The sequence below is a fragment of the Rhinolophus ferrumequinum genome, chromosome 12 (assembly GCF_004115265.2).
Source record: "Rhinolophus ferrumequinum isolate MPI-CBG mRhiFer1 chromosome 12, mRhiFer1_v1.p, whole genome shotgun sequence".
Classification (NCBI taxonomy): Eukaryota; Metazoa; Chordata; class Mammalia; order Chiroptera; family Rhinolophidae; genus Rhinolophus; species Rhinolophus ferrumequinum.
In genome coordinates this window covers 76893569-76918315 of record NC_046295.1, presented here as the reverse complement: position 1 = coordinate 76918315, position 24747 = coordinate 76893569, and the positions used below count along the sequence as shown (strand labels likewise).

General features: G+C 54.7%; 2 protein-coding genes across 6 annotated transcripts; both read left to right on the top strand.

Annotated features, from left to right (window-relative positions):
* The first annotated feature begins 596 nt into the window (after nucleotides 1–596).
* On the top strand, nucleotides 597–10896 carry ST6GALNAC6 (ST6 N-acetylgalactosaminide alpha-2,6-sialyltransferase 6). Of its 3 annotated transcripts, none has more exons than XM_033123601.1 (7): nucleotides 598–778; nucleotides 1800–1981; nucleotides 3568–3662; nucleotides 4823–5002; nucleotides 5666–6072; nucleotides 8733–8840; nucleotides 9505–10896. In XM_033123601.1, exons 3-7 carry the CDS (start codon nucleotides 3648–3650, stop codon nucleotides 9848–9850), a joined length of 1056 nt encoding a protein of 351 aa, XP_032979492.1. In that variant the 5' UTR covers nucleotides 598–778; nucleotides 1800–1981; nucleotides 3568–3647; the 3' UTR covers nucleotides 9851–10896. The 3 variants fall into 3 exon arrangements, with proteins under 3 accessions (XP_032979494.1, XP_032979492.1, XP_032979493.1); XM_033123602.1 differs by having other exon boundaries at nucleotides 600–778; nucleotides 9501–9828; XM_033123603.1 differs by lacking the exons at nucleotides 1800–1981; nucleotides 3568–3662 and having other exon boundaries at nucleotides 597–778.
* A 4728-nt stretch (nucleotides 10897–15624) lies between these two features.
* On the top strand, nucleotides 15625–24251 carry AK1 (adenylate kinase 1). 3 transcript variants are annotated; one of them, XM_033123797.1, is made up of 8 exons: nucleotides 15680–15759; nucleotides 18231–18392; nucleotides 18590–18628; nucleotides 20174–20209; nucleotides 20387–20550; nucleotides 21252–21368; nucleotides 23583–23774; nucleotides 24013–24251. In XM_033123797.1, the coding sequence occupies exons 3-8, from the start codon at nucleotides 18622–18624 to the stop codon at nucleotides 24079–24081; spliced, it is 585 nt and encodes a 194-aa protein (XP_032979688.1). In that variant the 5' UTR covers nucleotides 15680–15759; nucleotides 18231–18392; nucleotides 18590–18621; the 3' UTR covers nucleotides 24082–24251. The 3 variants fall into 3 exon arrangements, with proteins under 3 accessions (XP_032979687.1, XP_032979688.1, XP_032979686.1); XM_033123796.1 differs by lacking the exon at nucleotides 18231–18392 and having other exon boundaries at nucleotides 15625–15759; XM_033123795.1 differs by lacking the exons at nucleotides 15680–15759; nucleotides 18231–18392; nucleotides 18590–18628 and adding an exon at nucleotides 19792–19864.
* The last annotated feature ends 496 nt before the right edge of the window (nucleotides 24252–24747 follow it).

Here is a 24747-nt window from a genome sequence, read left to right as displayed (position 1 = left end):
CAACTTGCTTTCTTCACTTAAACATCCGTAAATATCCTGGCCATCCCTTCTGTCAATATGTATTGATCTGCAGCATTCATTTTAGCCGGGCCCCTATCATGGCTATTGTTATTTTTCACTATCACATAAAATGATGTAAAGAATACCCTGAAAATTATAAGTCAACAACATTTTTAATCTTTACAACGAGGTTGTTGTTCTCCCTGTTTTCCAGAGGAAGGCAAGGAATGTGCCAGGCCTCCCGGCTAGAGAGGGCCGAGCTGGATTTGAATCCAAGGGGGACCGTGAGTTCACCCAGAGTGACTACTGGGTGCAGGGCTCTGGAGGCCCTGGGTAGGGAGCCCAGAGAGAAACCCAACTAGTTCCAAGCGCAGTGTGCTCCGAGACTCAGTTTCCCCATCTAGGTCATGGTGACAATAAAGCCAGTTAGAAGTGGGCCTGACCCACACCAAAGGGGTCTGGAAAGCTATTTTCGTTGTCACTACGGCGGCTTAAAGGAGTAAGCGAGGTGTTCACGTGGCCGGGCCGGGGGTAGCCAGCCCGTCACCCTTCCCCACCGGCACCGCCCGGGGGCGGAGCCAGTTGCGGCCCCTCGAGGCTCCGCCTGCCTTCCTGGCTTGGGCCTGAGCGGAGGAGGCGACGGCGGCGCTAGGACCCTGCTGGCCGGGGCTGCGGCGGGGCCTGGGCGGCCGGAGGAGCGGGGACCCCCGGCTCTCCGCACCCGGCGCCATGTGAAGGGGCTCGGGGGCCGCGGGGGGCCGGGCGCTCCCCAGGGGAGGTGAGCAGGTGCTGCGCGGGGGCGGGCAGCGGGAGGGGGAGCTGCCTGCTTCTCGGGGGGGATGGGAAGTGATGATGCGGGGGCCCGGGTGGCTGCCCTAGACCCACTCTCTAGGCAACCGCCCCCGGAGATCCCGGTCCTCGCGCCCAAGGGCCGTCGTGGGGTTCGCGGGGCCTCCTCCCGCTGACTACACCATTGGAGCTCTGGGACCCTGCCGCCGTCCTGCCTCCCTTCTCTTCCCAGCTGGGACTAGGGCTCTGGACCCCCCGGAGTGCGGGAGAGGGGGAGGTCAGCGCAAAGGGGGCGCAGAGGGTGAGTCGCCCCCAACCCAGATGGACTCACGGGCTCAGCGCCCCCCATTTAGGAATTAGGTGGCCCCTCCCCCTCCTCCCTCGTCCTCCTCCCGCGCGGCTCGTGGGTGCATCCCGACCCTGCGGGAGGACTCCCTGGGCTGGGAGAAGCAAAGCCCCCAAACAGAGGGCAGGGTGTGGCCCCCACCCACAGACTCAGCCCAACTGCACGGCCCGCGTTGGGGTTGAGTCCATGCGCCCGGCCCAGCACTCTGGACTGAAGTCTTCCCAGACTGAGCAAGTTGCTCCCCAGCAGGCATGCCCTCCTCTGTGCCAGGCTAGGTGACGGGCAAACACTCGGTGGCTTCTGACCCATTCCAGCCCTGGGGGATCTTCGAGGGAGATCCTGTCAGCTTTATCCCTGGGCTGCTTTCTGGAAACAAGGCCCCCCAGTCGGCTCTGCAGAGCACTGTAAGGCATTTTGCCTCTGAACCTCAGTCTCCTCATCGGTGAAATGGGAAATAAGTGCCCCTACCTTGCAGTGTTGCTAGGAACATGAGTGAGTGGGTGATGCTTAGCATGGCTCATGAACACATTCCTGATAGAAGAGGGAAGTCTTTGGGATAGGCGTCAGAGGATGGGGGAGTGTTTCGCTGGCAAATTAACAAAAATTAACACTGGCCTTGAATAACCCAGTGAGTTACCGACTCATAATTACTCCCATTTCACAGATGAGGAAACTGAGGCTCAGGTCACATGGCTTGCCCGAGGCCCCTCAGCCAGTAAGTGGTGGAACCTGGATTCACACTTGAACCTGAGATGCTGTACTGACCATGGCCTTCTCAAGAGCAGGATTGTGACAGGGCTGACAAGGTGGACAGTCTTCCTGGCTGAGGGCACTGCTCAGGCAAAGGTGGGCAAAAGGCGGGGGGGGGGGGGGGGGGGGGGGGGGAGTGGGAGGGGTGGCAGGGGGAGGCTGGGAACTGGAGTGCTCTAGTATGTCCAGAGCAAGGGGCATTTGAAGGAAATAGTAGTGAGTGGGGAGGCTCAGTTCAGAGAAGCTCCTGGCTCAGCTGGACCTGTGAGGGCCTGGAATGTCAGAGTCTTCAAGGCTGATGGGGGCAACTCTGGGATTCTGGACTCCTGGCTTTTGCCTTAATGGGCTGTGAGTGCACGGACAGGTCACTCTTCCCTTCTGATGAGCCTCAGTTTCCTGATCTGTAGTTGATTATAGAGTCCCTGGACCTCCCAGACTGGCTGTGAGGGATGGCCTGGGAGAAACCTGAAACCCGGCTGGGGAGGCGGGGGGCTCCCGTGGAGAGGGGGCGGGGTTGGGAAGTGGGCGGGGTCAGAAGTTAACCAATCAGGAGCGGTGTGTGGGGGGAGCCTCCTTTGGCTGGAGGTTCTTTGGCTATTCCCGGTGGCTGTGTAGGAGTAAACAGCAGCTAGGTCAGGGGGCGGAGATAGTAGAGGGAGCTGAGAGGCCCCAGGAGGGGAGGACAAAGCTGGGGAGCCCCGAGCCCAGCTTCTTCTCCCTCTGCACTGTCCCAGACTTAGTGCCCGCTGGACTTGAATCTGCTGGAGGTGGCTGGACACAAGTACTTGTTTCCTTTTGACAGGTGGGGGAATTGAGATCCGGAAAGGAGCTGGGGTCCTATGAGGATGGGGGTCGGTTGGGGACTGAGGAGCAAATCTGGGCTTGTCCCCTCACAGCAGAGGCCACTGGGGCTGGGGCCGAAAGGAAGAGCTGCCCAAGGCTTCATCATCCCCTGAGGCCCCTCACCCACCCTCTGAGGGTAGGGCTGGGATTATAGGCCGTTTGACAGATGAGTCTGTGCCCTAAACCCCCAAGATCTTACGTTAATTAACGAAGTCATTCAGCGATCCTCCTGCACCCATCTCCAGGGCTCTGGAGGCACAGCAGAGAATTTGAGTGAGGACCTGTGTTGGCTGGCCCTCAGATAAGCCCTCAGCCTGGCCGGAGATGACACACGGGAAGTTCATGGCCCACCGCAGGCTTGGAAGATAATTGGGTGTGTGCAGGAGGGCAGGGTGTTACAAACGGTTTCTGAGACCTGGAAGCGTGCAGTGCAGAGGAGTTTGGGGACCTGTAAGGAATGTTGCTTTATTCCTAGGCCACGGGGACCTAAGGCAGGTTTTAGAGTAGGGGTGTGAATGAGGTTCCTTCTGGGTGGGGGCCAGGCCGCCCCCAGTAGGGAAACTACTTGCCTAGGACAGCCAGTATATGGAGAGGCCCCTGCTGAGGGAGCAGAGTAAGAGAGAGCAAGGAGCAAGGAGAGAGGCAGGGCTCTGCTACCGCCTGGCTGTGTGACCTCAGGCAGTTTTCTGCCTCGTGTTTCCATATGCAAAATGGATATGGCCCTGAGCCTTGAAGTCATGGGTGGATAGGAGAGCTGGCAGGGATGGGAAGGGTGTAGCCTTTGACCAGCTGGACCTAGAGGAGGGCACCCAGGCCATAAACCTTTCTGTGGCTTGCAGGTGTAAGTCCGAATCCCTGCCCCCTGGGCCACCTGCAGGACGCTGGCCCCTGCCCCTCAGCAGCCACGAGAGAGAGAGAGATGAGTAGCAACAAAGTAAGTCCCCTTTCATTTCCTGTTCTCATCTCAGCCTCTTACATCCCTCTGTAAGATGGGCTCCTTCCGACCTGTCTCAGACCCAGGCCACCGCAAGTTTCTCTTTCTTGTCAAGAAGCGGCTGATACTTGGCAGGCCCTGATTTTGAGCCCTGCTGTGGCCACTGATCCGTGTGGCTTTAGGCAAGATCCTGCCTCTCTCTGGACCCAGGTCTACCTCTGTCCTCCTAGGCTTGGTTGGTCCATATGTGGTAAAGGATTGTCTGAGAAGTTGACTTGGCGAGCTGTGCAGGGGGTCGGGGTGGGGAGGTAGAGGTGAGTGGGAGGCTGGGGGTGGGGGCAGTGGTCAAAGATACCGCTTTGAGGGAATGTTGTGAGCGTCACTCTGGGTGTCAGGATTCCCCGTCATCCGTTCATTCATGCTTTCCTGGCACCTTCTATGTCCCTGGCCCTACACAGCCCTTTCCCAGGATCTACTGTACCACAGCCTTGTCAGAGCCTGAGGGTTGGGGGCAGGGTGATGTGTGTGTATCAGTCTGGGTCCAATCGGCAGAGAGAAACCACACAGTAATTTGAACAGAGAAAGTTTAATGCAAAGAGCTGTTACCTATAATTAGACATTGGAGTAATGAGAAATTGGAACTTTAAGGAATACAGGAGTAGCAGGTATAACGAGCAGCCGCCACCTCCAGGCCTGAGGCTCAGGCCTTTCTGGAGAGGGCACAGCTATGGATGGCAGAGAACTCACTGGGGTGCCGTGCTGGTGGAAGTCACAAATCGACCCTCTTAGGCTACAGGGAAGGCAGTTCATGGGAGGTAACTCTCTGGAGGCGCCCAAGGTCCATACAAGGTCTGCTCTAGGGAGGGGAAGTTGATGGTCTCTGGGTGTTTGCAGGTGGTTGAGTGTACTGCATGAGCTGAACTCTGGAGAAGCTGTGATCACAGCGAGGCTGACCTAGTCCCAGCCTCAGAGCTCCTGGTGGTGTGATCAGTACTGTGATGGGGGTGCCCAGGGGGCTGGAGGAGGCCTTCCTGGAGGAGGTGGTGTCTGAACTGGTCTGGAATGAGAAGCAGGAGTTAGTTGGGTGTGGTAGGCGGCAAGGAGGTGGGGCGCCGAGCCTGCAGGGTCCCTGGGCCCTCACCAGCCTCTCCCCTCTCCAGGAGCAGCGGTCAGCAGTGTTCGTGATCCTCTTTGCTCTCATCACCATCCTCATCCTCTACAGCTCCAACAGTGCCAGTGAGGTCTTTCATTACGGCTCCCTCAGAGGCCGCAGCCGCCGGCCCATCAACCTCAGGAAGTGGAGCATCACCGATGGCTATGTCCCCATTCTAGGCAACAAGGTAGGGCAGCTACTCCAGGCAGATCCTCCCTGTAGCCCACCATCACGGCTCCCTTCTCTTCCTCCCCCTCCTCCCTCCTCTTCTCCACTCCCTCCATCCCTCCTAAAGGAAAGGGTGGACCCTGGGAGTCACGGCCCTGGCTTACAGTGCCTTCAGCCCCTTGTGTGATGTGTGACCTTGGGCAAGTGCCCTGCCCGTCTCTGGGCCTCAGTTCTCCAAGTGTCCATGCTTAGCACTAAAATCCTTCCATGTCCTCAGTCAATGATCTGTCTCTACTGGGTTTGGCAGGACACTGGGGTACTTGACAACACAGAAACAGCCCCTGCTCCTGTCACTCTTGGTCCTCTGCCCCTATTTTATCTCCTCCTAGCGATTTTACTTACCACCTGGCATTATTTTATCGTTTACTTTGCCGTCTGTCTCCCCGACCATGAGTTCTTGAAGGCAAGCGTGGGGTCTCTTGTGCTCATTGCTTTGTCCCAAGTACTCGGCCATTAGCCAGCTTGCTATAACTATTTGTTGAATGTTGAATGAATAAATAGGCTTTGCTTTCTGTCTTTAAAATGGGCATAGTCATTCCAGCCTCCTGGAAGCCTGGATGTACAAAGCACAGGGCCTGGCGTGGAGTGGTCATGACAGTGTTGACTTTCCTTGTCCCCCCAGACGCTGCCCTCCCGGTGCCACCAGTGTGTGATTGTCACCAGCTCCAGCCACCTGCTGGGCACCAAACTGGGCCCTGAGATTGACCGGGCTGAGTGCACAATCCGCATGAATGACGCACCCACTACGGGCTACTCTGCAGATGTGGGCAACAAGACCACTTTCCGCGTGGTGGCCCATTCCAGTGTCTTCCGTGTGCTGCGGAGACCCCAGGAGTTTGTCAACCGGACCCCCGAAACCGTGTTCATCTTCTGGGGCCCTCCGAACAAGATGCAGAAACCCCAGGGCAGCCTTGTACGCGTCATCCAGCGGGCGGGCCTGGTGTTCCCCAACGTGGAGGCCTACACCGTCTCTCCCGGCCGCATGCGCCAATTTGACGACCTCTTCCGGGGTGAGACGGGCAAGGACAGGTACCAGCCTCCTGCCTGCTCCCTCTGGACAGCCCCTGCTCCCCCTCAGTGTGCTCTGCCCAGAGGCCTGTTGCTCCTAGCATGCACTGCTCTCTGGGTGTGGTCATTTCTTGCCCTCCTCTGGTCAGATTTCCCAGAGTTCTCTTCATGTCCAGCTCTTAGCACAAGTCATTTCCAACATGCTCTGCATGGCCGCGTTTCCCGAGGAGGGCTTCCTCCTAGCATGCGTCGTTCTGAGGAAATGAGGGTTCCCAGCATGCTCCGCTGTAAGGTTGCACAGTCTCTGCTGGCATTTTTCTAGGAGAGCTCCCTGTATAGTGTGCCTCTTAGAAAGTGTTGACTATTCCCAGCACTTCTTGCTTTAAGCATACTGTTGCTCCCGGCATGCTCTATTCTATGCATACATCACTCCTAGCACTGCTCTGACTAATCTCCCTAGAAAAGCTAGGCCAGTGCCGTCCAATAGAAATATAATGCAAGCCACATACATAATTTAAATTTTTCTAGTAGCCACATTAAAAAAGTAAAAGAAAAAGGTGAAATTATTTTTAATGTGTTTTGTTTAACCCATTTTCTCCAACATATAGATCATGTACATATTTTGTTTGATTTTTACCAAAACATTTGAAGTTTTGGAGCTATTGTAAATGGTATTAAAAAAATATTTTTTGGTTCCTAATTATTCCTTACAGGTATTTAAAAATATGATTGATCTGTGTGTGTTGACCTTATATCCTGTAATCCTGCTAAACTTACTTACTGGTTCTAGGAGATTTTTGTAGATTCTTTGACGATTTTCTATGCAGATGTTTATGTAAGGACATGCAAATAAGGACAGTTTTATTTCTTCTTTTACGAAATATATGCCTCATTTCTTTCTCTTGCCTTATTGCACTGGGTAGAACTTTTTTTTTTCTTTTACAGATTTTATTGGGGAAGAGGAACAGGACTTTATTGGGGAACAGTGTGTACTTCCGGGACTTTCCCAAGTCAAGTTGTTTTCCTTTCAATCTTAGTTGTGAAGGGCGTAACTCAGCTGCAGGTCCAGTTGCCATTGTTAGTTACAGGGGCGCAGCCCACCATCCCTTGTGGGAGTCGAACCACCAACCTTCTGGTTGAGAGGACGCGCTCCAACCAACCATGGGACCGCCATGGACTTTTAATACAATGTTGAATTGTATTGCAAGTGGTGAGAGTAGACATTTTTGCCTTGGTCCTATGGTCGCTTGGGGGAAGCAGTCAGTCTTTCATCATCGAATATGATGTTAGCTATAGGTTTTTGTAGCTGCCCTGTATATCTAATTTGCTAATATTATGCTAATAATATTATTGTTAAACAATAAAAACATTGTTGATATTTTTGTATCTGTGTTCATGAGAGATATTGATCTATAGTTTATTTTGTTCTGTCTTTGCCTGGTTTTGGTACCAGGGTAATGTTGGCCTCAGAAAATGAATTGGGAAATGTTTCCTCTTCTATTTTCCTAAAGAGGTTGTATCGATTTAGTGTTATTTCTTCTTTAAATGTTGGGTAGAATTTGCTAGTGAAACTATCTGGGCCTGGAGAGTTCTTTTTCAGAAGATTTTAACTATGAATTCAATTTATTTAATGGTTACAGGATATGGTTATCTGTTTCATCTTGGGTGAGTTTGGGTAGTTTGTGGTTTTCAAGGCATTGACCTATTTTATTTAAGTTGTCATGTATGTTGTTTTTTTTCTGTGGTTTTCTTATTATTCTTTTAATATTTATGAGGTCTATGGTGATATCCTCTTTTTATATTCTTGATATTGGTAATTTGTGTCTTTTCTCTCTTGTCAGTCTTGTGAGAGGTTTATTTTCTTTTAAACTTTTCAGAGAACCACCTTCAATCAAATATATCCAAAATATTTTTTCTTTTTTGCTCCCTCCCATCCCTTGTCCTCCCCTCCCTTCCCTCTTTCTGGAGAGTGCAACTCACAGTGGTCCATATCGGGATCAAACCGGCAGGCAACCTTGGTGTTATTAGCACCACGCTCTAACCAACTGAGCTAACCAGTCACCCCGTATCCAAAATATTTTCAATTCAACATGTAATCAATGTCAGAAATTATCAGTGACATATTCTACATTCTTTTTCTCATACTCTCTAAGAAATCCAGTGTGTATTTCACATTGACGGCACACCGCAGCCCACGTCAAGTGCTCACAGGTACCCACATACACTCCATGTGGCTTCTGTAGTGAGAAGCACAGCTCTAGGCTCTTAGCTACTTCTTCCATACTTTGCTCTGAACTTGTCACTGCTAACATGACTGTCTCTGATTAGTCTCCCCCTGGGAGTTTGCTACTAGAATAGGCACAGCTGCTTCTAGCATGTTCTGTGGTCATGGTCCCTCCCAGCCTGCCCAAGTGTGTCTGGTCTCCCCAGGAGTTTATTCCCAGCATGCCCTCTGCCTACTCTTTCCCTCAAAGGAGCTCTCTCCACACCCCTCACCTCTGCTCAGGCAAGCCCTCTGCCGGTATGCCCCTGCTCCCACAGCGGGCTTTATTGGGGGTGACTGCAGTGGGGGGGATGAATGGGTGGGTGGAGTTTTTGGAAACTGGGGGGGTTGACTGGTTCCCCTGCCTGCCCCACCCCTGCCTACATGCTCCCTTATCATGCTCGCTCTCTGCCCGCAGGGAAAAGTCCCATTCGTGGTTGAGCACAGGCTGGTTCACTATGGTGATTGCAGTGGAGTTGTGTGACCACGTGCACGTCTATGGCATGGTCCCCCCCGACTACTGCAGGTGAGCGCCCCCCCAGGACAATGTCCAGTCACTGGCTGCGGGACGGAGCTGGGGGCATGGAAACTGGCTAGAGGGACTTCAAGGGCCTCTAGTTGATGGTTCAGACTGCTCTGCAGAGATCTAGGCTCCTTGGAGCTACCCCAAGCTCAGCCAGAGTCTAGAGTTTGTGTATTAATAATAACTATTATTACTATATGAAAAGCCCACAAGGTGACAGCTATTCTTTACTGGGTGCTGACCATGTCCCAAGCATGGCTATATTTATTATCTCATTCACTCCTCACAGAGACCCTAAGAAAAGTATGTTATTATCCTCATTTTGTAGATGAGAAAAACTGAGGAGGACATTTTGCTAGTGCCCTAAGATCCCACAAACAGTAAAGCGTGGTGGCCAGGCTCTACAGCCCACAGACCTTACCTCTACCCTACTCTGCCATCCTCTTAGGGACAGGAAAAGGTCTGCATTTTTTAAGAAAAGAAAACGTTTGGTGGTCACAAACCTAATCTACCCTACACCCATTTTACAGATGGGGAAACTGAGGCCCAGGGAGGGGTAGGGATTTCCTCCACTGAGGTCCTACAGCAGGTCAGGGGCTGACAAGAGGAAGGGCCCTGCCAGTGCCCACCCTGCCCTCATGGCCCCCATCTGCTCTGTCCCAGCCAGCGGTCCCGCCTGCAGCGCATGCCCTACCACTACTATGAGCCCAAGGGGCCGGACGAATGTGTCACCTACATCCAGAATGAGCACAGTCGCAAGGGCAACCACCACCGCTTCATCACCGAGAAGAGGGTCTTCTCATCCTGGGCCCAGCTGTACGGGATCACCTTCTCCCATCCCTCTTGGACCTAGGCTGCCCTGCCTATGGGCCGTCACAAGGGATACAAGAGAAGTGGCTCTCCACCCAGCCACTCCACCAAGGGCCATCTCCTGGCCAGTCAAGGCTGGCCGGAGTGTCTCCTGGCCAGTCAGGGTCTTGAAGAAGTATATCTTCCAGCCAGTCAGGGCCTAGGGGTAGCTCTTGGCCAATCAGGGATTTGGACTTCTATGTGGTTAATCAGGGGTGTTGAGATTTCTTGTCCAGTCAGGGTCTGAGCATAATCAATCAGGGTATTTCTGAGGATTGGGAGGCTGACGTGTCCTTTCCCATGAGGCCTTGGTTCAAAGCCCCAGGATGGTCCACACATCACTTCCTGTTGACTGGGTCAATGGGGTCCTGTCCCAGGCTGCTGGGAACTTTGTGTTGCCCCCTCACTTCCTAGAGCCAGAAAGAGGTTGCCTGGGAGGTGGCCACTGTCTAGAAGCCAGCTGGGCATTAGTGGGGTTGTGTGTAGGGGTCCCAGAGGTGGGAGGCCAGCGTCTCCGTCTTGGTTCTGCCCTGAGTGGCCTTGGACAAATCCCTTGACTCCTCTCTGGCACCCTTCTGCCCATGTAAGGTTCCCTTTCTGGGGGGCTCAGCTCCCTGGGGATTTGGGGTTCCTTTCCTCATCTCTTCCTGGAAATTAGGGTATTTTTGTGCAAACTCCCCCAGGTTTGGGGGACTCTGATAAGAATGGGACAAGCCTTCAGCTGTTTCTTAGCCCTCTGCCCAGCTGCCATTAGCTTGGCTCTTAAAGAGCCAGGCCCCGTTTTCTGCCATCCAGCAGCGAGGCTTTCCACCTGTTGGAGGAGCCTTTGGGGCTGAGAAGGAGGGGACCCCAGCCAAACTGGGGTTTCAAGCAGTCCCTTTGCAGTTTCTGGAGTCATCCAAGGTTCTAGCTGGGCTTAGGAAAGCTCAAGGGGGCTGGGAGCTGTGTTGCCTGGGTTCTATCCCGCCTCACTCTGTATCAGGCACTTTATTGCTGGGCCACAGTGGGATGGGTTTGCCCCTGCTCTTCTGGAGCCTGGAAGGGAAGACTGGAGGGCTTTTCTGGAGGAGGCTGTTGAATGAGAGGGGCCAGGTGGAGGAGGAGGAGGAGGCCAGGCAAACTATTGCACATGTGTGGGGGGTGGGGCAGCGACTCCCCAGACTTGGTTTTGTAATGATTTGTACAGGAATAAATGCACCTAAGCTCCGGCTCCATTTTCTGTGTCTCCCGATCGGGCGGGCCTCTCTCTGGCCCGGGGTTTGGGCTTCCCTAGGTCAGTGCCTACACCCTCCAGGATGGGAACTCACATATAAGCAGGATGGCCAGCTTTTTCAGCTCACCAGTGAGTCATGCATTTTACAGTTTGGGTGGAGAGCTGGCAGTTCTGGGGGTTGGGGAGGTGTGGGTTCCCAAACCAAGCCCACCGGGCTTTTCCAGTCCTGCTGCCCCCTTGCCTTTGGGCAAGTCATTTCCCCTCTCAGAACCCCCTTTCCCTCGTGGCTGAAATGGGACCACACATTGTACTCAAGCAGCTCAGGTTCTAGGGAGGGCAGGGGCCCCATGACAGGTTCTGTCCCAGTCAGGCCACTAAGGGCAGTAAGAGTTACAAAGACAATACCACAGACGCTATGAGAAGGGCTTTGGAGACCTGAAAGATGAAGAGTCCTGTAGAGGTTGGGGGAAGAGTTTCCTGCAGGGAGAGAAGGGGGCGGGAGAGAATGACAACCCTGTCACAGAAAGCAGCTGGGGGGATAGGAGGGAGGAGGCCAGAGCAGCCCATTGAGGGGAGCGGGTAGATGGTGGGGTCAGATGTTGGCTCTAGGGCCTGGGGGCACTGAGGGCAGGGAGCCAGAATTTCCTGCAGGGCCCAGCAGGCAGGAGTCAGGCAGGGCTGCAACCCTGGGAGGGGTGTGGTGAGCTGTGGTTGAGTAAAAGCCCTTGTTTACCACTCCAGGTTGGCAGAAGGAAGGGGGTCCATGACCTTGGGAGATTACAACCTGTTTAGGCAGATAAGATGCCCTTGGGAGCAGGAGACCTAACAAAGCGTGACTGTGTGAGACAAGGGCAGGCGGCCTGCTGGGAACCCAGAAAGAGCTTTCCCTGGGCGCTGGGCCAGCTGAGATGGTGGTCCATGGAGCTGGGAGGAGAGAATGGCACCCTGCATTTGTCTCTCAGTTCATAGATACATTCTCTCAGTAAGTAGCCACGTGCCATGTGCTGTATTAGGTGCAATTGAAGAGGGAGAGAATGTCAGGTGGGAAGAATGGTCCAAACAATAGCCCAGTGGTGGGACCCACAGCCTCACTGCTCAGTAGGCAGCAAGACTACAGAAGGAAGGAGCAGTGGGAGATGAGAACACTTGGCACCAGATGGCAAAAGGCCATGAGTGCCAGCCTGAGGGGGACAAAGGCCCAATCCCTCTTGTTTGGAGAGGTCATCCTTGCTCAGACAGCAGGACAGTCAGGAGGCTGGGAGGTTGCCTGGCCTAGAGCCTGAGCCAGCCACGCATAGCAATGGTGGTGGTGGTGGGCGTGTTGGAGAAACGGACTCCTTGCAGAGACATTATGTGGTGGGCCTAAGGCGCTGCATGGGGATGGGAATACAGGAATGCAGCGCCCTCTAGCCCTGTGCAGGGGCTTCTGGGAATCTGCCCACTGGGGGTTATGAAGGGAGATGCTGGAGGGGCTTAAGAGGGGCTAGGTTGCTGGAGGCGAACCGTGGGAAAATTCAGTTTAGCAGCAGCAAGAAGTAGGACTGGTAGAGGATGCTGAGGGCAGGAGGCCTGGGGCCTAGTCCTCAGCCCCACAAACTTCCCCCCGCCCTCCCAGAGGGCACTCATGGGGACTGGTACACTCATTGCCAAAGTTATCTTCCAGAAGCCACCTTATCACAGTTCTCTTTGCTCTGAAACCTTCACTGTGGCCAGGACCAAACCCACCTCCTCATTTGGGGTTCATGTCTCCCTGCATCCCTGTGTATCCCTCTTACCCCTTTGAGCCCCTCCACCCCTGCTTGGGGGTGGGGGCATCTCCCACCAGCTGCAAACCCCACATGTGCTTCCCGGATCAACCAGTTTCCTGTGGGTGCTCAGTAGTCCAGCTGGGCCCGGTTGGGGCAGCCAGCCCCTTAGGGGCCCTGTGTGCTGATGCCTGGATCCAGCTGGGAACCTCAGAGTGAGGCCGGACCAGATTTAGTCTCCAATGCTGGCTTGTTTTCAAACCTGGGAATTCTTTCTTTAACCAGAATATTTTTAAAATGCTTTTAAAAATTGGTTTCATTTTATATGGTTATGTTTTTAGGTATTTTTAATGTTATAAAATAACTGAAACCATACAAATGATATAAGATAGAAAGTGAGAACATCACCTATTCCCTGTTAACAGTCTAAGGTATAACCTTCCAGATTTTTCCTCCATGCAATTTTTTTCTTTCCCTCTCTCCCCCCCTTCTTTCCTTCCTTTTTTCATTCCTTCCTTCTTTCCTTCCTCCCTCCCTTCCTGCTTCTTTCCTCCCTCCCTGCCTCTCTTCCTCTCTCCTTCCTTTTCTTTCTATAGGTTATATCTGAGAAAAAAAATCCTGAAATTCTAATATTCCAGCGTTGCTGGAAAATCAACAGGTGAAAAATCAATGAAATAGTTAAAATTTAAAATAGGTTTCTTTTTTTCAGTTTTTAAAATTTTTTAATTTGTTTTTTTATTGTGGTAAAAAAGAAAGAAAAGTACATAAGAGTTACCAGTTAACCATTTTTAACCCTTTTGTACAGTTCAGTAGTGTTAAGTATTTTTACATTGTTGTGAAGCAAATCTCCAGGACTTTGTCATCTGGCAGATCTGAAACTCTATACCCATTAAAAAACTCCCATTTCCCCTTGCCCTCAGCCCTGGTAACACCGTCCTACTTTCTGTGTCTATGAATTTGACGACTTTAGGTGCCCCATGGAAGTGGAATCACACAGTATTCGTCTTTTTGTGACTGGCTTATTTCATTTAGCATAATGTCCTCGAGCTAGTACATCTGTGTTAAAAGGGTTTCATACAAAAAGTGATAGATGCTTGTTGTATTAAAAAAAAACAAAGAAGGAAGGAAGGAGTGAAGGAAGGAAGGAAGGACAGAAAGAAAGAAAAGAAAGCAGTGCAAGTCCCACCTCCACCCCATGAGATCATGCGTACAAACATCTCCTTCTCAGTTCTGCTTTATTTCATCAACTCGAAGATGCCATTGATTTGATTATAAGACAACACAATTTCAGAGATGTCAAAATGCAAAGAAAAAACAATGAGGACTAGATTTCACACACACACATCCCTGTCCCTGCATGTTTAGAATTGTTGAAGGTGGGTAAGTCCGGGGCAGCTGGGCTTTTGCCAGTTTTTATTGCCCTGCCAGCCTCACAGATCTCTGGCTTCCTTTCTCATGTTGACTCTAGGGCAGTCACCACCTCTCCACCGCCTGGCTGTACCACTGTCCCTCCCACCAGTCAGTCCCCACGGGACTAGGAAACCATCCTGTACACATTTTGTGCCCGTGTGTGGGATTCCTAAAGGTGAAGGGCACATTTGAAATTTTGATTGACATCTTCAATTTGCTTCCCCCAAAGGTTGTGCCAATGCACACAGCTGACACACAGGTGTCAGCCTCCACCTTTTGGAGAGGGCCTTTCAAACAACTTCTAAGGCAGACCCTCTGACTCAGCACCTGTCCTCCCACAGATGGGGAGACTAAGGTCTTAAGGAGTAGGGACCTTGTCTGATGTCACAAGTGGCAGAGCTGGGACTGGATCCAGGCCTTCTGGTATCTAGGCTGCTGCTGTTGCTAAGAAACCACCCACCTAAAGTGGTCTCACTCTCTGGGAAGTCTCACTCTCTTGCTCAAACACCTTCCATGGCTCCCTAGTACCTGTAAGACAAATTCTAAATTTAACCCACCCTATCATCTGAGACTGCTGCCTCCGAGGTCATGGGTTAGTGGTCAAGTGCCAGACTTCTGAAGCTGCCTGGTCCTGGTCTCTGTTCTACTACATAATTGAGCACCTACTGCCATATGTCAGCCTCCATGGATAAACACATCACTTTCTACTTGGGAACCTCAGGCAAGCTATTTGGCAGGTGTGAACCTCACTTTCCTCCATGTTTAAGGACTCACAGACATGGCCTGAGTCTGGTGTGCTGCCCTGTGCCTGGTACTGCAGTAAGTGCTTATTAATGGGGGCTGTTCTTTTTATCAGGTTCGTCAGTTCCCCCATCCGGGTACAGCGTTCTGAATGTCCCACATACTCAGGCTCGCCTCATTGGGAGCTGCCAGGTAGCTCCATGGGGACAGGGTTGGTTTTTTATAATCTTGTACATAACCACCAGCTGGTAGAGGATTTCGTGGGTGGTCTTTGGGGTCCTGGAGAGTTTCAGTCCCAGAGGAGTTCTTTGGATCCCTTCCAACAAGGGAGGAGGAATTCCAGGTGGGTCTTGGCCCAGGTGCCTTGGACTGGATCTGAGGAGGGACTGGGGGACTGGTCTGGCCAGCAAAACTCCCTGAATCCGTGTCTTTGTCCCCTCCCTGAATCCCTGCCTAGGTCCCCTCCCTGAATCCCTGCCTCAGTCCCCTCCCTGAATCCGTGTCTTGGTCCCTTCCCTCCCTGGTCTGGCCTCTCTGCCACCAATTTGCTGTGGGATTTTGTACAAAGAGCCTCTTCTATCTGGGCCTCAGTTTCCCCAGCTGTCATATGGGAAGCCTGGTGCTGTCCCCCTGGAGCAATGTGGGCACGGAGGAGGTAACGCCGGAATGGAAAACCCTCAGCAAACTGTAAAGTGCTGTGTGCAGGTGTAGGCACAGCCACCTGGATGGACGACTCCATCCAGTCTTGCTCTGGTTTCCCATTAAGACTCTGCTCTGGTCCAGTCCCCTCCCTGCCCGGTCTGCTCTCCTTCCCTCCTCCCTCCCTCCTGCCATCGCGAAGCTGGCTCCCGGCATGCCACGCGCTGCTGACAGCCTTATAAATAGTCGCCTTTGCGGGTGGGTGGCTGGCGAGGACAGGCAGGGCACGCACTGGCCCCGGCACCCAGCCGCACCCCACCCCCAGGTCAGTGTGTGCCCCTGTCTGTCTGTGCACGTGGGGGAAGTGCCTTTCCGGGGACTGGGGAAGCCGCAAGCATCTGGGGAGTGCGTGTTTGTGGCGTCAGGGGATCCTTGGGGTTTGTGTGGCTGTGTGTGTCCATGGTTATGATCTGTGTATACTTGCCTATCTATTCTTCCCAGGCTCTGCTCTGGGTATTCATGCCACACTGTGCGTGCGTGTGTGTGTGTGTGTGTGTGTGTGTGTGTGTGTGTGTGTGTTGCAGTCCCTCCCAACCTCCTAACAGTCACCCCTTTGTCCTGCCTGGTACTCCTGGAGCTCCAGGTTCCTGTCCTTGGCACATCCCAGCTGGGGCCCAGGGAGGGGGGCTATGGCCTGACTCCCTCTGTCGATGACCTGGGCGGGGGAGCAGCCTCTGTGATTGGAGGAACTATCCTGTCAGTTTGAGTGCTGGGGGGATGGGATGCCCCCTGGATGTTTGGCCCCTGCCTCAGCCTTCTGAAAGGGCAGGGGCGCTGGGGCCAGCACTTGGGGACTTTCCTGAACACTGCTCAGCTACCAACCCTGGACTCTTCAGGGCAGCAGGACAGGGCCTGGGGTGCAGGCCCAAAGAAGGGACACCAGCTGCCCAAGGTCACACAGCTGAGTGATGGAGTTGGGATTTGAACCCTGGTTGATTGCCAGCCACTTTAAAGGCTGCTCTTGGTCAGGAGACGGGAGACCTGGGTCTAAGTTAAGTCTCTGTCCTTCTGGCCTCTGCTCCTCAGGCTTCTGGGGAGACCACCCTGATCCGGGGGCCGTATAAGGCCTGGGTGCTGAGTCTGTAACCCAACTCTATCCTGGACCCCTGGCCTCTGTGAGGCCTCCTCAGGACCCAGGTTATTTTGGACCCAGTAGGTGGCAGGTGCCAACAGACAGAGGGGCTTAGGTTACTAGGAGGGGGCGGAGCAGGGTGGGGTTGGAGGCAACTCCTCAGGTGTCACTGCAGGCTGTTCCTGGCCTGGGGACCCTCCCCCTCCCCTGCCAGCTGCTGGACAGTGTTGGCAGCTACTACCCTTCCTTAAGCACACTCAGCAGGAAAGAGGCTGTCACTCATGCCTCTCAAGCAGCACAGTCAGCAAAGCTGCTTAAGGACCTACTGAGTGCTGGGCCCAAAGCAGCAGAAAACAGCAGCTCCAGGTTTGATCCCAGCCAGGCCCTGGAGCAAGTTCCTCTTCTCTAAGCCTCAGTTCCCTCCGAAGACGGCTATGAGGATGGAGTGAGGCTCCCCAGCCCTGTGCTCAGCCTGGGCCAGGGGAATACAGGCCTGCAGTACAACAGAGAGATTCAATACAGTGATATTGAGAGAAGTTTAGAGGAAGCATCTGCCATTGTGGGAGTGGAGGGCAGAGTCCAGGAAGGCTTCCTGAAGTAGGTGACACCTGAATTGAGTCTTAAACAGTAGCACCTTGGGTAGAGGCATCCAGACATTGGGTGCAACATGAGCTGGGGCCTCGAGGTGGGAAATGGTCACTGTAGGTGAGGGAGCTCCCAGCGCAGTTCAGACAGCAGCTGATAAAGCTGCAGAGGGGTGGGGGCAAATCACCAGGCTGTCAGCTACATTTGGGGCCCAGGCTTTATATTGGAAGATGAGAGGGCCACACATGGAAGAGTTTTAGGCAGGCAAGCGACATAGTCCTATGCTTGTGGGAAAATGCTGCAGATTGCCTGGTGGGGTATGGAAGTAGCGAGGCCACCTGCCTGAAACAAGGAAGTGGCCCTGAGGACACTGACTAGAGAGAAGTTCAGGAACCAGAGGGCTGGGATCAGCTTATGCAGCGAGGAAATGGGTGTGAGAGAAGGGCATCTAGCTGCGGACGCAGGAGGGACAGTTCAGAGTCGGAGGGGCCTCTGGCATGTCTGGGGGCTGGCTAGGTAGGGATGGGGTGGGGAGGACTCCTGGGCACCTGAAACCAACAGTGAGAGGATGGAGTAGGGGCCTGGGGTGAGGGTCCCAGGCAGGAGGAATGCTGACAGGGTTGAAGGTCAAAGGTCAAGGCAAATTCGGCTGTGATGGTTACTAGTAGCCTCGGGGAGGGCTGGTGGGTGGAGGCCAAAGGTGTATAGGCAGCAGTTCTAAAGAGATTGATGGTAAGGGGAGGTTGAGGGACATCCCTGGGGGGCTGTGGAAGCAGAGTGGGGTCCCAGGAGGGGTTGGGTTGATCTATATGCTGAGGGGATGGGAGGGCAGTGCAGCAAGCTCCTCAAAGGGGTCAGGGGGCAAGGGCCACATGGGGAGTGGAAGTTGGTCCTGCAGGGGGCCAGGGAACAAGAGCCTGGGGACCCGTTATTTAAAAACTGCAGGACAGTGTCCATAAGAATGGCCCCCCCAGCTTCCTCCCTTCAGACTTTTGTGTCCCTTTGAGTATCTGCTTCCAAACCACATCCCAGAGGAGGACACACCCAGCTCCCTGTCCCTCCTCCTGCCTCCCCAGCAGCTTTCCTCCCAGCCCTGGGGAGCCCAGCGTTGTCAAGGTGTCAGGCAGATGCAGGACTGCGCTCTGTTTTCTGGAATTTGCAAGGGGAGCAGCTGAGTAGTTGCTGGCGTCTCTGTTTATGCCTCTCAGTGGCCAGGAGGAAGCTGCTGTCCTTCTTGACAGGTGAGGCAGCGGAAGCACACAGAAGAAAGATGACTTTCCCAAGGTCATCCAGGCTCTTGGGCCTTCCCTTTCCCCAGCAGCCCCCTCCGCCTTCTGAAGGCATGTCAGGGCCTGGCACACACCAGTGGCTTGGTGGGAGCAGAGGCAGGGTGGTGAGAATCTCGCTCACCTTCCCCATCTATACCCTTGTTTTGCAGAGCGCTGACTCGGCTCCCCGGACCCTGGCAGGATGGAAGGTATGAAGGCTCCTCTCCTCTCCTCTCACTGCCTGGGCCTCAGTGTGCCCATCTGTTAAGGAGGTGTGCTTTCGGGAGACGCTCTGGGACTGCCGGAGGGGGCCTGTGTGGGAGCCTTCAGCCTCCTCCTCAGGCCTCTCACAGAATGTGCCAACTTCAAGATTAATTTTAGAAGTGACGAGGCCTCCTTGAGGAGAGCCCCACAGCTCACCTCCTATGCTGGTATTTTTAGAGCTGAATCCCTGCCTCTTTCTGGAGAGGGTGGGCACTGGCGAGGGGAGGCCTGCCCTGTGGAGAAGCCCCAAGTGTGCAAATGCCCCTCTGTGGGATGCAGTTTCCTGGTCATCCAGTGGGGGAGGGTCCTGAGGGTGTCTTGGACCCTCCTGGCGCTTATGGGCTGGACCTTGAAGGAGTCATGAGCAGAGAGCCTAGTTGGCCTGCCTTCTGTCAGCGCCACCCATCCCATCTCTGGCACTGTGCCTCAGCCTGGGCAGCTCTTAAAGGAGCCCAGTGGGCCTGGCTGCTGCTGCTGCTGCTGCCGCCTGAAACCAGCAGTCACTCTTTCACCCCTGGGGCTCCAAAAGTCAGCTGCCACTGGGCTGTGGCCTCCCCCACATTCAGGCTTGTGCCCGTCACACGGCAGGCAGGTGGTGGGAACCCACAGGAGGAGTCATTCATCTGACAGCTCCTCTAGGCTCTAGCCCCATGGCCAGGAGGGCCCCTGGGAGCTGCCGAGCTCACCTACTCTTTGGGACAGGGACAGAGAACCAGAGAGGGGCATGGAATTCTTTCGTAAGGTCTCACAGCAAGGTTCTGCTTCTCCCGAGAAGAAGGGAAGGCCAGCAGCCTGGGAAGAGGCCCTGGCTTCCAGTTCAGGTTCTGGAAGCCCTGGAGCAGGCCCCTGCCTCTCTAGGCTTCAGTTTCCCTCTGTCGGAGGGGCTGTGGTCTTTCTAAGTTCTAAGGGTCCGGGAGGCAGAGGTCGGAATGTAAGCTGGCGTCCCTCTCTGGGCAAGAGTTCCACGTACCCACCACAGCCCTCTTCCCCGGCAACTGTCTCCAGAGCAACATATGTTGTGGTTGCCAACTCCACATTTGTGCCACCCAGGGAAGGCGGGGTGGGGGATGGGCAGGCCCAGGGCCTGGCAGGGGAAGGGTAGGGGACACAGCAGATCAGGACCATGGGTGCTTGCTGCTCAGTGAGAAGCTCCCGCAGTGAGGAAGACTTTAAGGCTAGAGGTTACCCGCCAGCCAGGGAGGGGGTGTGAGGGTTGGCATTTGAGCCCCTCGGAGTCCCCCTCACGGCCTGTGCCTCTGCTGGTCCCTCTGCCTAGAATACCCTCTCTCCCTCTGACCCGTCCCAGTCTCTGAGCTTTCCTCACCCCATCACCACTCACTCTGGGCTGTGACTTGTCTGCCTCCCTGGCAGGAGCCCGGGCTGTGTCTGTCCCTCTGCTTCCGGCCCAGCACAGGCCTGAGACTCTGGAAGTGCTTCTGGCTATTTGTCAAGCGAGTGACTGAACCCTGCTCCCCTTTTCTCTCCCACAGAGAAGCTGAAGAAAACCAAGATCATCTTCGTGGTGGGTGAGTCCAAGGCAGGCGGGTGAGGCACTAGCAGGGGGGTCTTCACAGGCACTGGGGGGAGCCAGGACCTGGGGCTGCACCCTGGGCTCTGCCCATCCTTCGCTGGATGTCCCTGGTAGACCCTGTCCCTGCGGGGGCCCCATTTCTTGGGGCTTCTGAATGGGTGGGCGCTTGCAGGCGGGCCCGGCTCAGGGAAGGGCACCCAGTGTGAGAAGATTGTCCAGAAGTACGGCTACACCCACCTCTCCACCGGGGACCTCCTGCGGGCCGAGGTCAGCTCGGGCTCGGCCAGGGGCAAGATGCTGTCGGAAATCATGGAGAAGGGGCAGCTGGTGCCACTGGTGAGTGGGCCCCGGCCGGGCGGGGGGCGGGGGGTGATGGTGGCCTTGAGCAGACAGCCAGCAAAACCCATGACAAACTGGCAAGGCTGACCATGACCTCCCTGACTATGAACCCTTTTGTGAATCCCCATTGCCCTTGGCAGAAAATTCCTTCCAGAAGCTCCCAAGAGTCTCCAGGACCCTGCCTTGCTGACCCCTCCGCCCTCCTACATTCTGGCCTTTCTGTCCCCTCAAACTCATTATACTCCTTCCTGCCTGGAATGCTTTTTTTTCCTCTTTAGCTTTCAGACCTTCCTGAAAGGAAGGGCTGATACTACCCCCTAACTTTATACCCCAGTAGCCCCTTTCTTCACCCGTACAACCTGTACCATGCTTGGAAATTGATAAACCAGCTGTGTAATTGTTCCCTCAGCAGACTGTGCGTTTCCCAAGGGCAGGGCAGGACTGCTTTGCTCACAACTGTATCCTCGGGGCCTCACCAGGAGCTGGCTGAGAGGAGGAGCTCAGTTAATATTATTGAATTAATGAGTGATTTGATCCATCAGTCAAGTCTTCTCAGTTCAGAGAAGGCCAGGAGAGGGAGGCTTGCTTGGGACATCTGTGTTAGAGCAGAGGGCTTTCAGCTGGGGGGCAGCACACTCCAGGGCCCAGATGAGGGGGGGAAGAGGGGCTCATGGCCCCTCCTTCTGCTGTGCCCCCAGGAGACAGTGCTGGACATGCTCCGGGATGCCATGGTGGCCAAAGTAGATACTTCCAAAGGCTTCCTGATCGACGGCTATCCTCGGGAAGTACAGCAGGGGATAGAGTTTGAGCAGAGGGTAAGGCACCACCTGGTGGGTGGCCTCCGGGGGCTGTGACATGGGCTGGCAGGGGGTGGGGGGTGGGGGGAAGGCTGATGTGACGGGCAGAGAGAGAGACTGATCTGTGGGGCTTGGGGTGAGATAAGGAGGGAAACCAGGGGAGTCTTTCTGGGATTCTTCTTGGAAGTCTAGAAGAAAAGTCTAGCATAGGAAGCACCAGGCTGGGGAGTTCACAAGCCTGGGCTCAGGTTCCAGCTCAGCTGCTCAAGTCCTTGGGCCGTTATTCTGCCTGCGTGAACCTCAGTGTTCCCATCTGCAAAATGGGGAGAGATAGGGCACAGCTGCCTTGAGGGCCATCGTGGGGATTAGAGAGTATGTATCCTACAAAAGTGAGGCTTGGCACCCTGTAAATACATGGTCAGCGGGGCAGGGAATAACATAGACGGCTGGAAGGGTCAGGCCGGTGTGGGGAGAACAGAAGCTATTGGGACAGGACACCTAGGAGGGATGTGGGAGAGGGACATTCAGGCCTGGCTGGAGACCTTGAATGACAGGGAGTGGAGTCCAGTCTCCTTTCAGGGGCCACAGGTGGTCTGCCTGGAGAGTGGGCCTTGAGGATGATGCCTCTGAGCTGTCTGAAATGGGTGCCCACAGGGTGGGAGTGCCTTGCCCACATACACACGTACAGGCATGTGCGTGCACACACAGGCACACAAGCACTCGTACATGTGCACACTACATATGTGTGCCCTAGGCCACAGACATACGCATACATGCACACAGGCTGTGTACATGTATACACACATCTGGCAATGCACAGACACGTGCCTCAGGCAATGCACGTACATGAACTCAGTACACCTATACACAGGTATACACACACAGGGGCACACATATATGCACATACACCCATACCTCTGGCGTCACAAACTATATGGGAAAAACAGATAAAGCTGCAAGTGTCTAAGCAGGAGAGGTCAGCAAGGGTGCTGGGGGGCTCAGGGAGGGCTTCTTGGCAGAGGGACTCTTTCTAGGCCTTGCAGGGAGGACTGAGATGGGCTGGGGACAGAATCAGACCCTCATTCCCACTCTCTATCTCTGTGAGGCTAGGCCTATCTTTAGGCTTCCATAGCGTTGAGCTTCATCCAGAGGTAGGACACTGTATTTCTTGACCTTTAAGTGGCTGCAACACCTCAAGAAAGTGTCTACCTTGATTTGGGCCTCAGTTTCCCTATCTGTGAAATGGGGGTTGGCTGGGCTTCCTTCAGACTAGGAGGACATGGACCTAGCCCAGGCATGTCCTGGCCTGGCCCACAGGCACCAGCTGTGTCACGTCACCTCTGACCCCCAGGGCCACATTCAGAAAATGGGGCTAATGAAAGTCCCCTGCCCTCCTGGGGCTGTTGTGGGTTCTGATATGGGCGCCAGCTAGGCACAGGGCCCAGCCCTGCTGTGGCCTGCAGGGGTCTAGGCCCTGGTCTTTTTGACGCTGGACACCAGGGGGCACCAGGTCTTCACCAAAGGAAGACGGGTCAGCCTTATTCCTTCTTGCGCTCCCACGCTTCCTGGTGATGAAACTCTTATTCCAATAACAATGACGTTGTTCAGAACCTCGCAGAGCACTGCAGCCCCTCACTCCTTCCTTCACTCAGCCCTGGTTCCTTTGTCAAGTCCTTACCCAGCCCCGCTGGTGTAAGATACACACCTCTCTGCCCTCCGGGGCTCGGGCCAGGCTGGGGAGAGGGACATTAGGAAAATATCCAGAGGCCCTCCTGGCCTTCCTCAGAGGCACTCCAGGCAGAAGTAAAGGGGACTGGAAGAGCATGTCCCAGGGGGCTGGGGATGGTATTCGGGAAGACTGACCAGAGGAATGAGAGTTTAGGTCAAATCTGAAAGTGAGCACTTGTTATTGGGGGAAAGAGTTCCTGGGAGCTTCCTGATACAGGAGGAGGTTGATGAGAGCCATCCTTCACCACAGGGAGTCAGTGTGGCTGAAGGAAGGTGAACGAAGGAGAGAGAAGCGGGAAATGAGGGCTGGGGTGGGGGCAGGCCCTCTTAGGTGTGTGGACTTTCTTCTGTGGGCATTGTTTTCGGAAGGTCTGTCAGGCGGCTTCGGGAAAGGGCTTGAAGGTCTGAGTAGATCTCAAGTGGGGCCCCAGAAGTGGGAAGATGGGGAGGAGATGGCCCCAGGGGGCAGGAATGGGGCCCTTGTGACTAGTGCCCCATCTGCAGATCGCAGAGCCCTCGCTGCTGCTGTATGTGGACGCAGGCCCCGAGACCATGACGCGGCGGCTCCTGAAGCGTGGAGAGACCAGTGGACGTGTGGATGACAATGAGGAGACCATCAAGAAGCGGCTGGATACCTACTACAAGGCCACAGAACCTGTCATCGTCTTCTATGAGAAACGTGGCATTGTACGAAAGGTGCGCCCCCTGCAGGCCCAACGGAGCCCTAGGAAGCCTGGGCTTTTGCCTGAATTGGCCTCAAATTGCTGTGTCGTTGGGCCAGCCCTCCTCCCTGGGCCTTGGTTTCCCCACTGCTTTGATGAGGGGCTGCTGTCCACTGTGGCTGGGCTCGGAGCCAGGCCCAGCCTCTGGAGGAGGAGCCTGCCTCAGTGGGGCCCAGCCAGCATCTCTGTGCTCACGGCCTGTCTCCCTATAGGTCAATGCTGAAGGTTCTGTGGACAGTGTCTTCTCCCAAGTCTGCACCCACCTAGACACTCTCAAGTAGCAACGCTGGAGCCCCTTCTCCAGCTCAGAGCCCCACCCCACCCCTGCCCTGACTCAGGAGTCCTGGCCTGAGCTCAGCGCCTCCACCCTGCACAGCGGGAGCACAGACAGAGGAAGCCACTTTATCCTGTTTTCATGGACAGCTGAGCACTAAAGGAATTTCCGAGGACATTCGGTTTTACTCCTTTTTCTTTGCTTCCATCGGGGTTGATTCGCATGGAATGGCCACCGGCCTTGAGTCCCCAAGCCCTCCTTCTCCCCATTCTTCCTCAAGCCCCTCAGCCCGCCTCAGCCAGCCACCCCTCCCCTAGCTCACCCTGGGCCCTTCCTCACACAGGGTGTGCCGGGCTCAGGCTGTGCCAGGCCTGGGGACGCATGGTGACTGAGGCAGCGTCCTTGCTCTCTGGGACTTTCGGTAAGGCAGAGCTGGACCCTGGCCTGGAGTCCACTGGCTCCTTGCTGTGTGGACGTGGTCCTGACCCATCGTCTCTCTGAGCCTGTTTTCTGTGCCTAACCCCCGCTGGGTAGAGAGGTCATGGGCAGTGGGGGGCTCCCTGATAGTGGGGGCAGCACATGTCAGCTGACCCAGTGGGCAGTGATACAAGAAGCTCTGAAGGTCTGAAAGGGCATCAAGATTGGGTGGGGGGTGGTCATGGTCAGGAGTTCC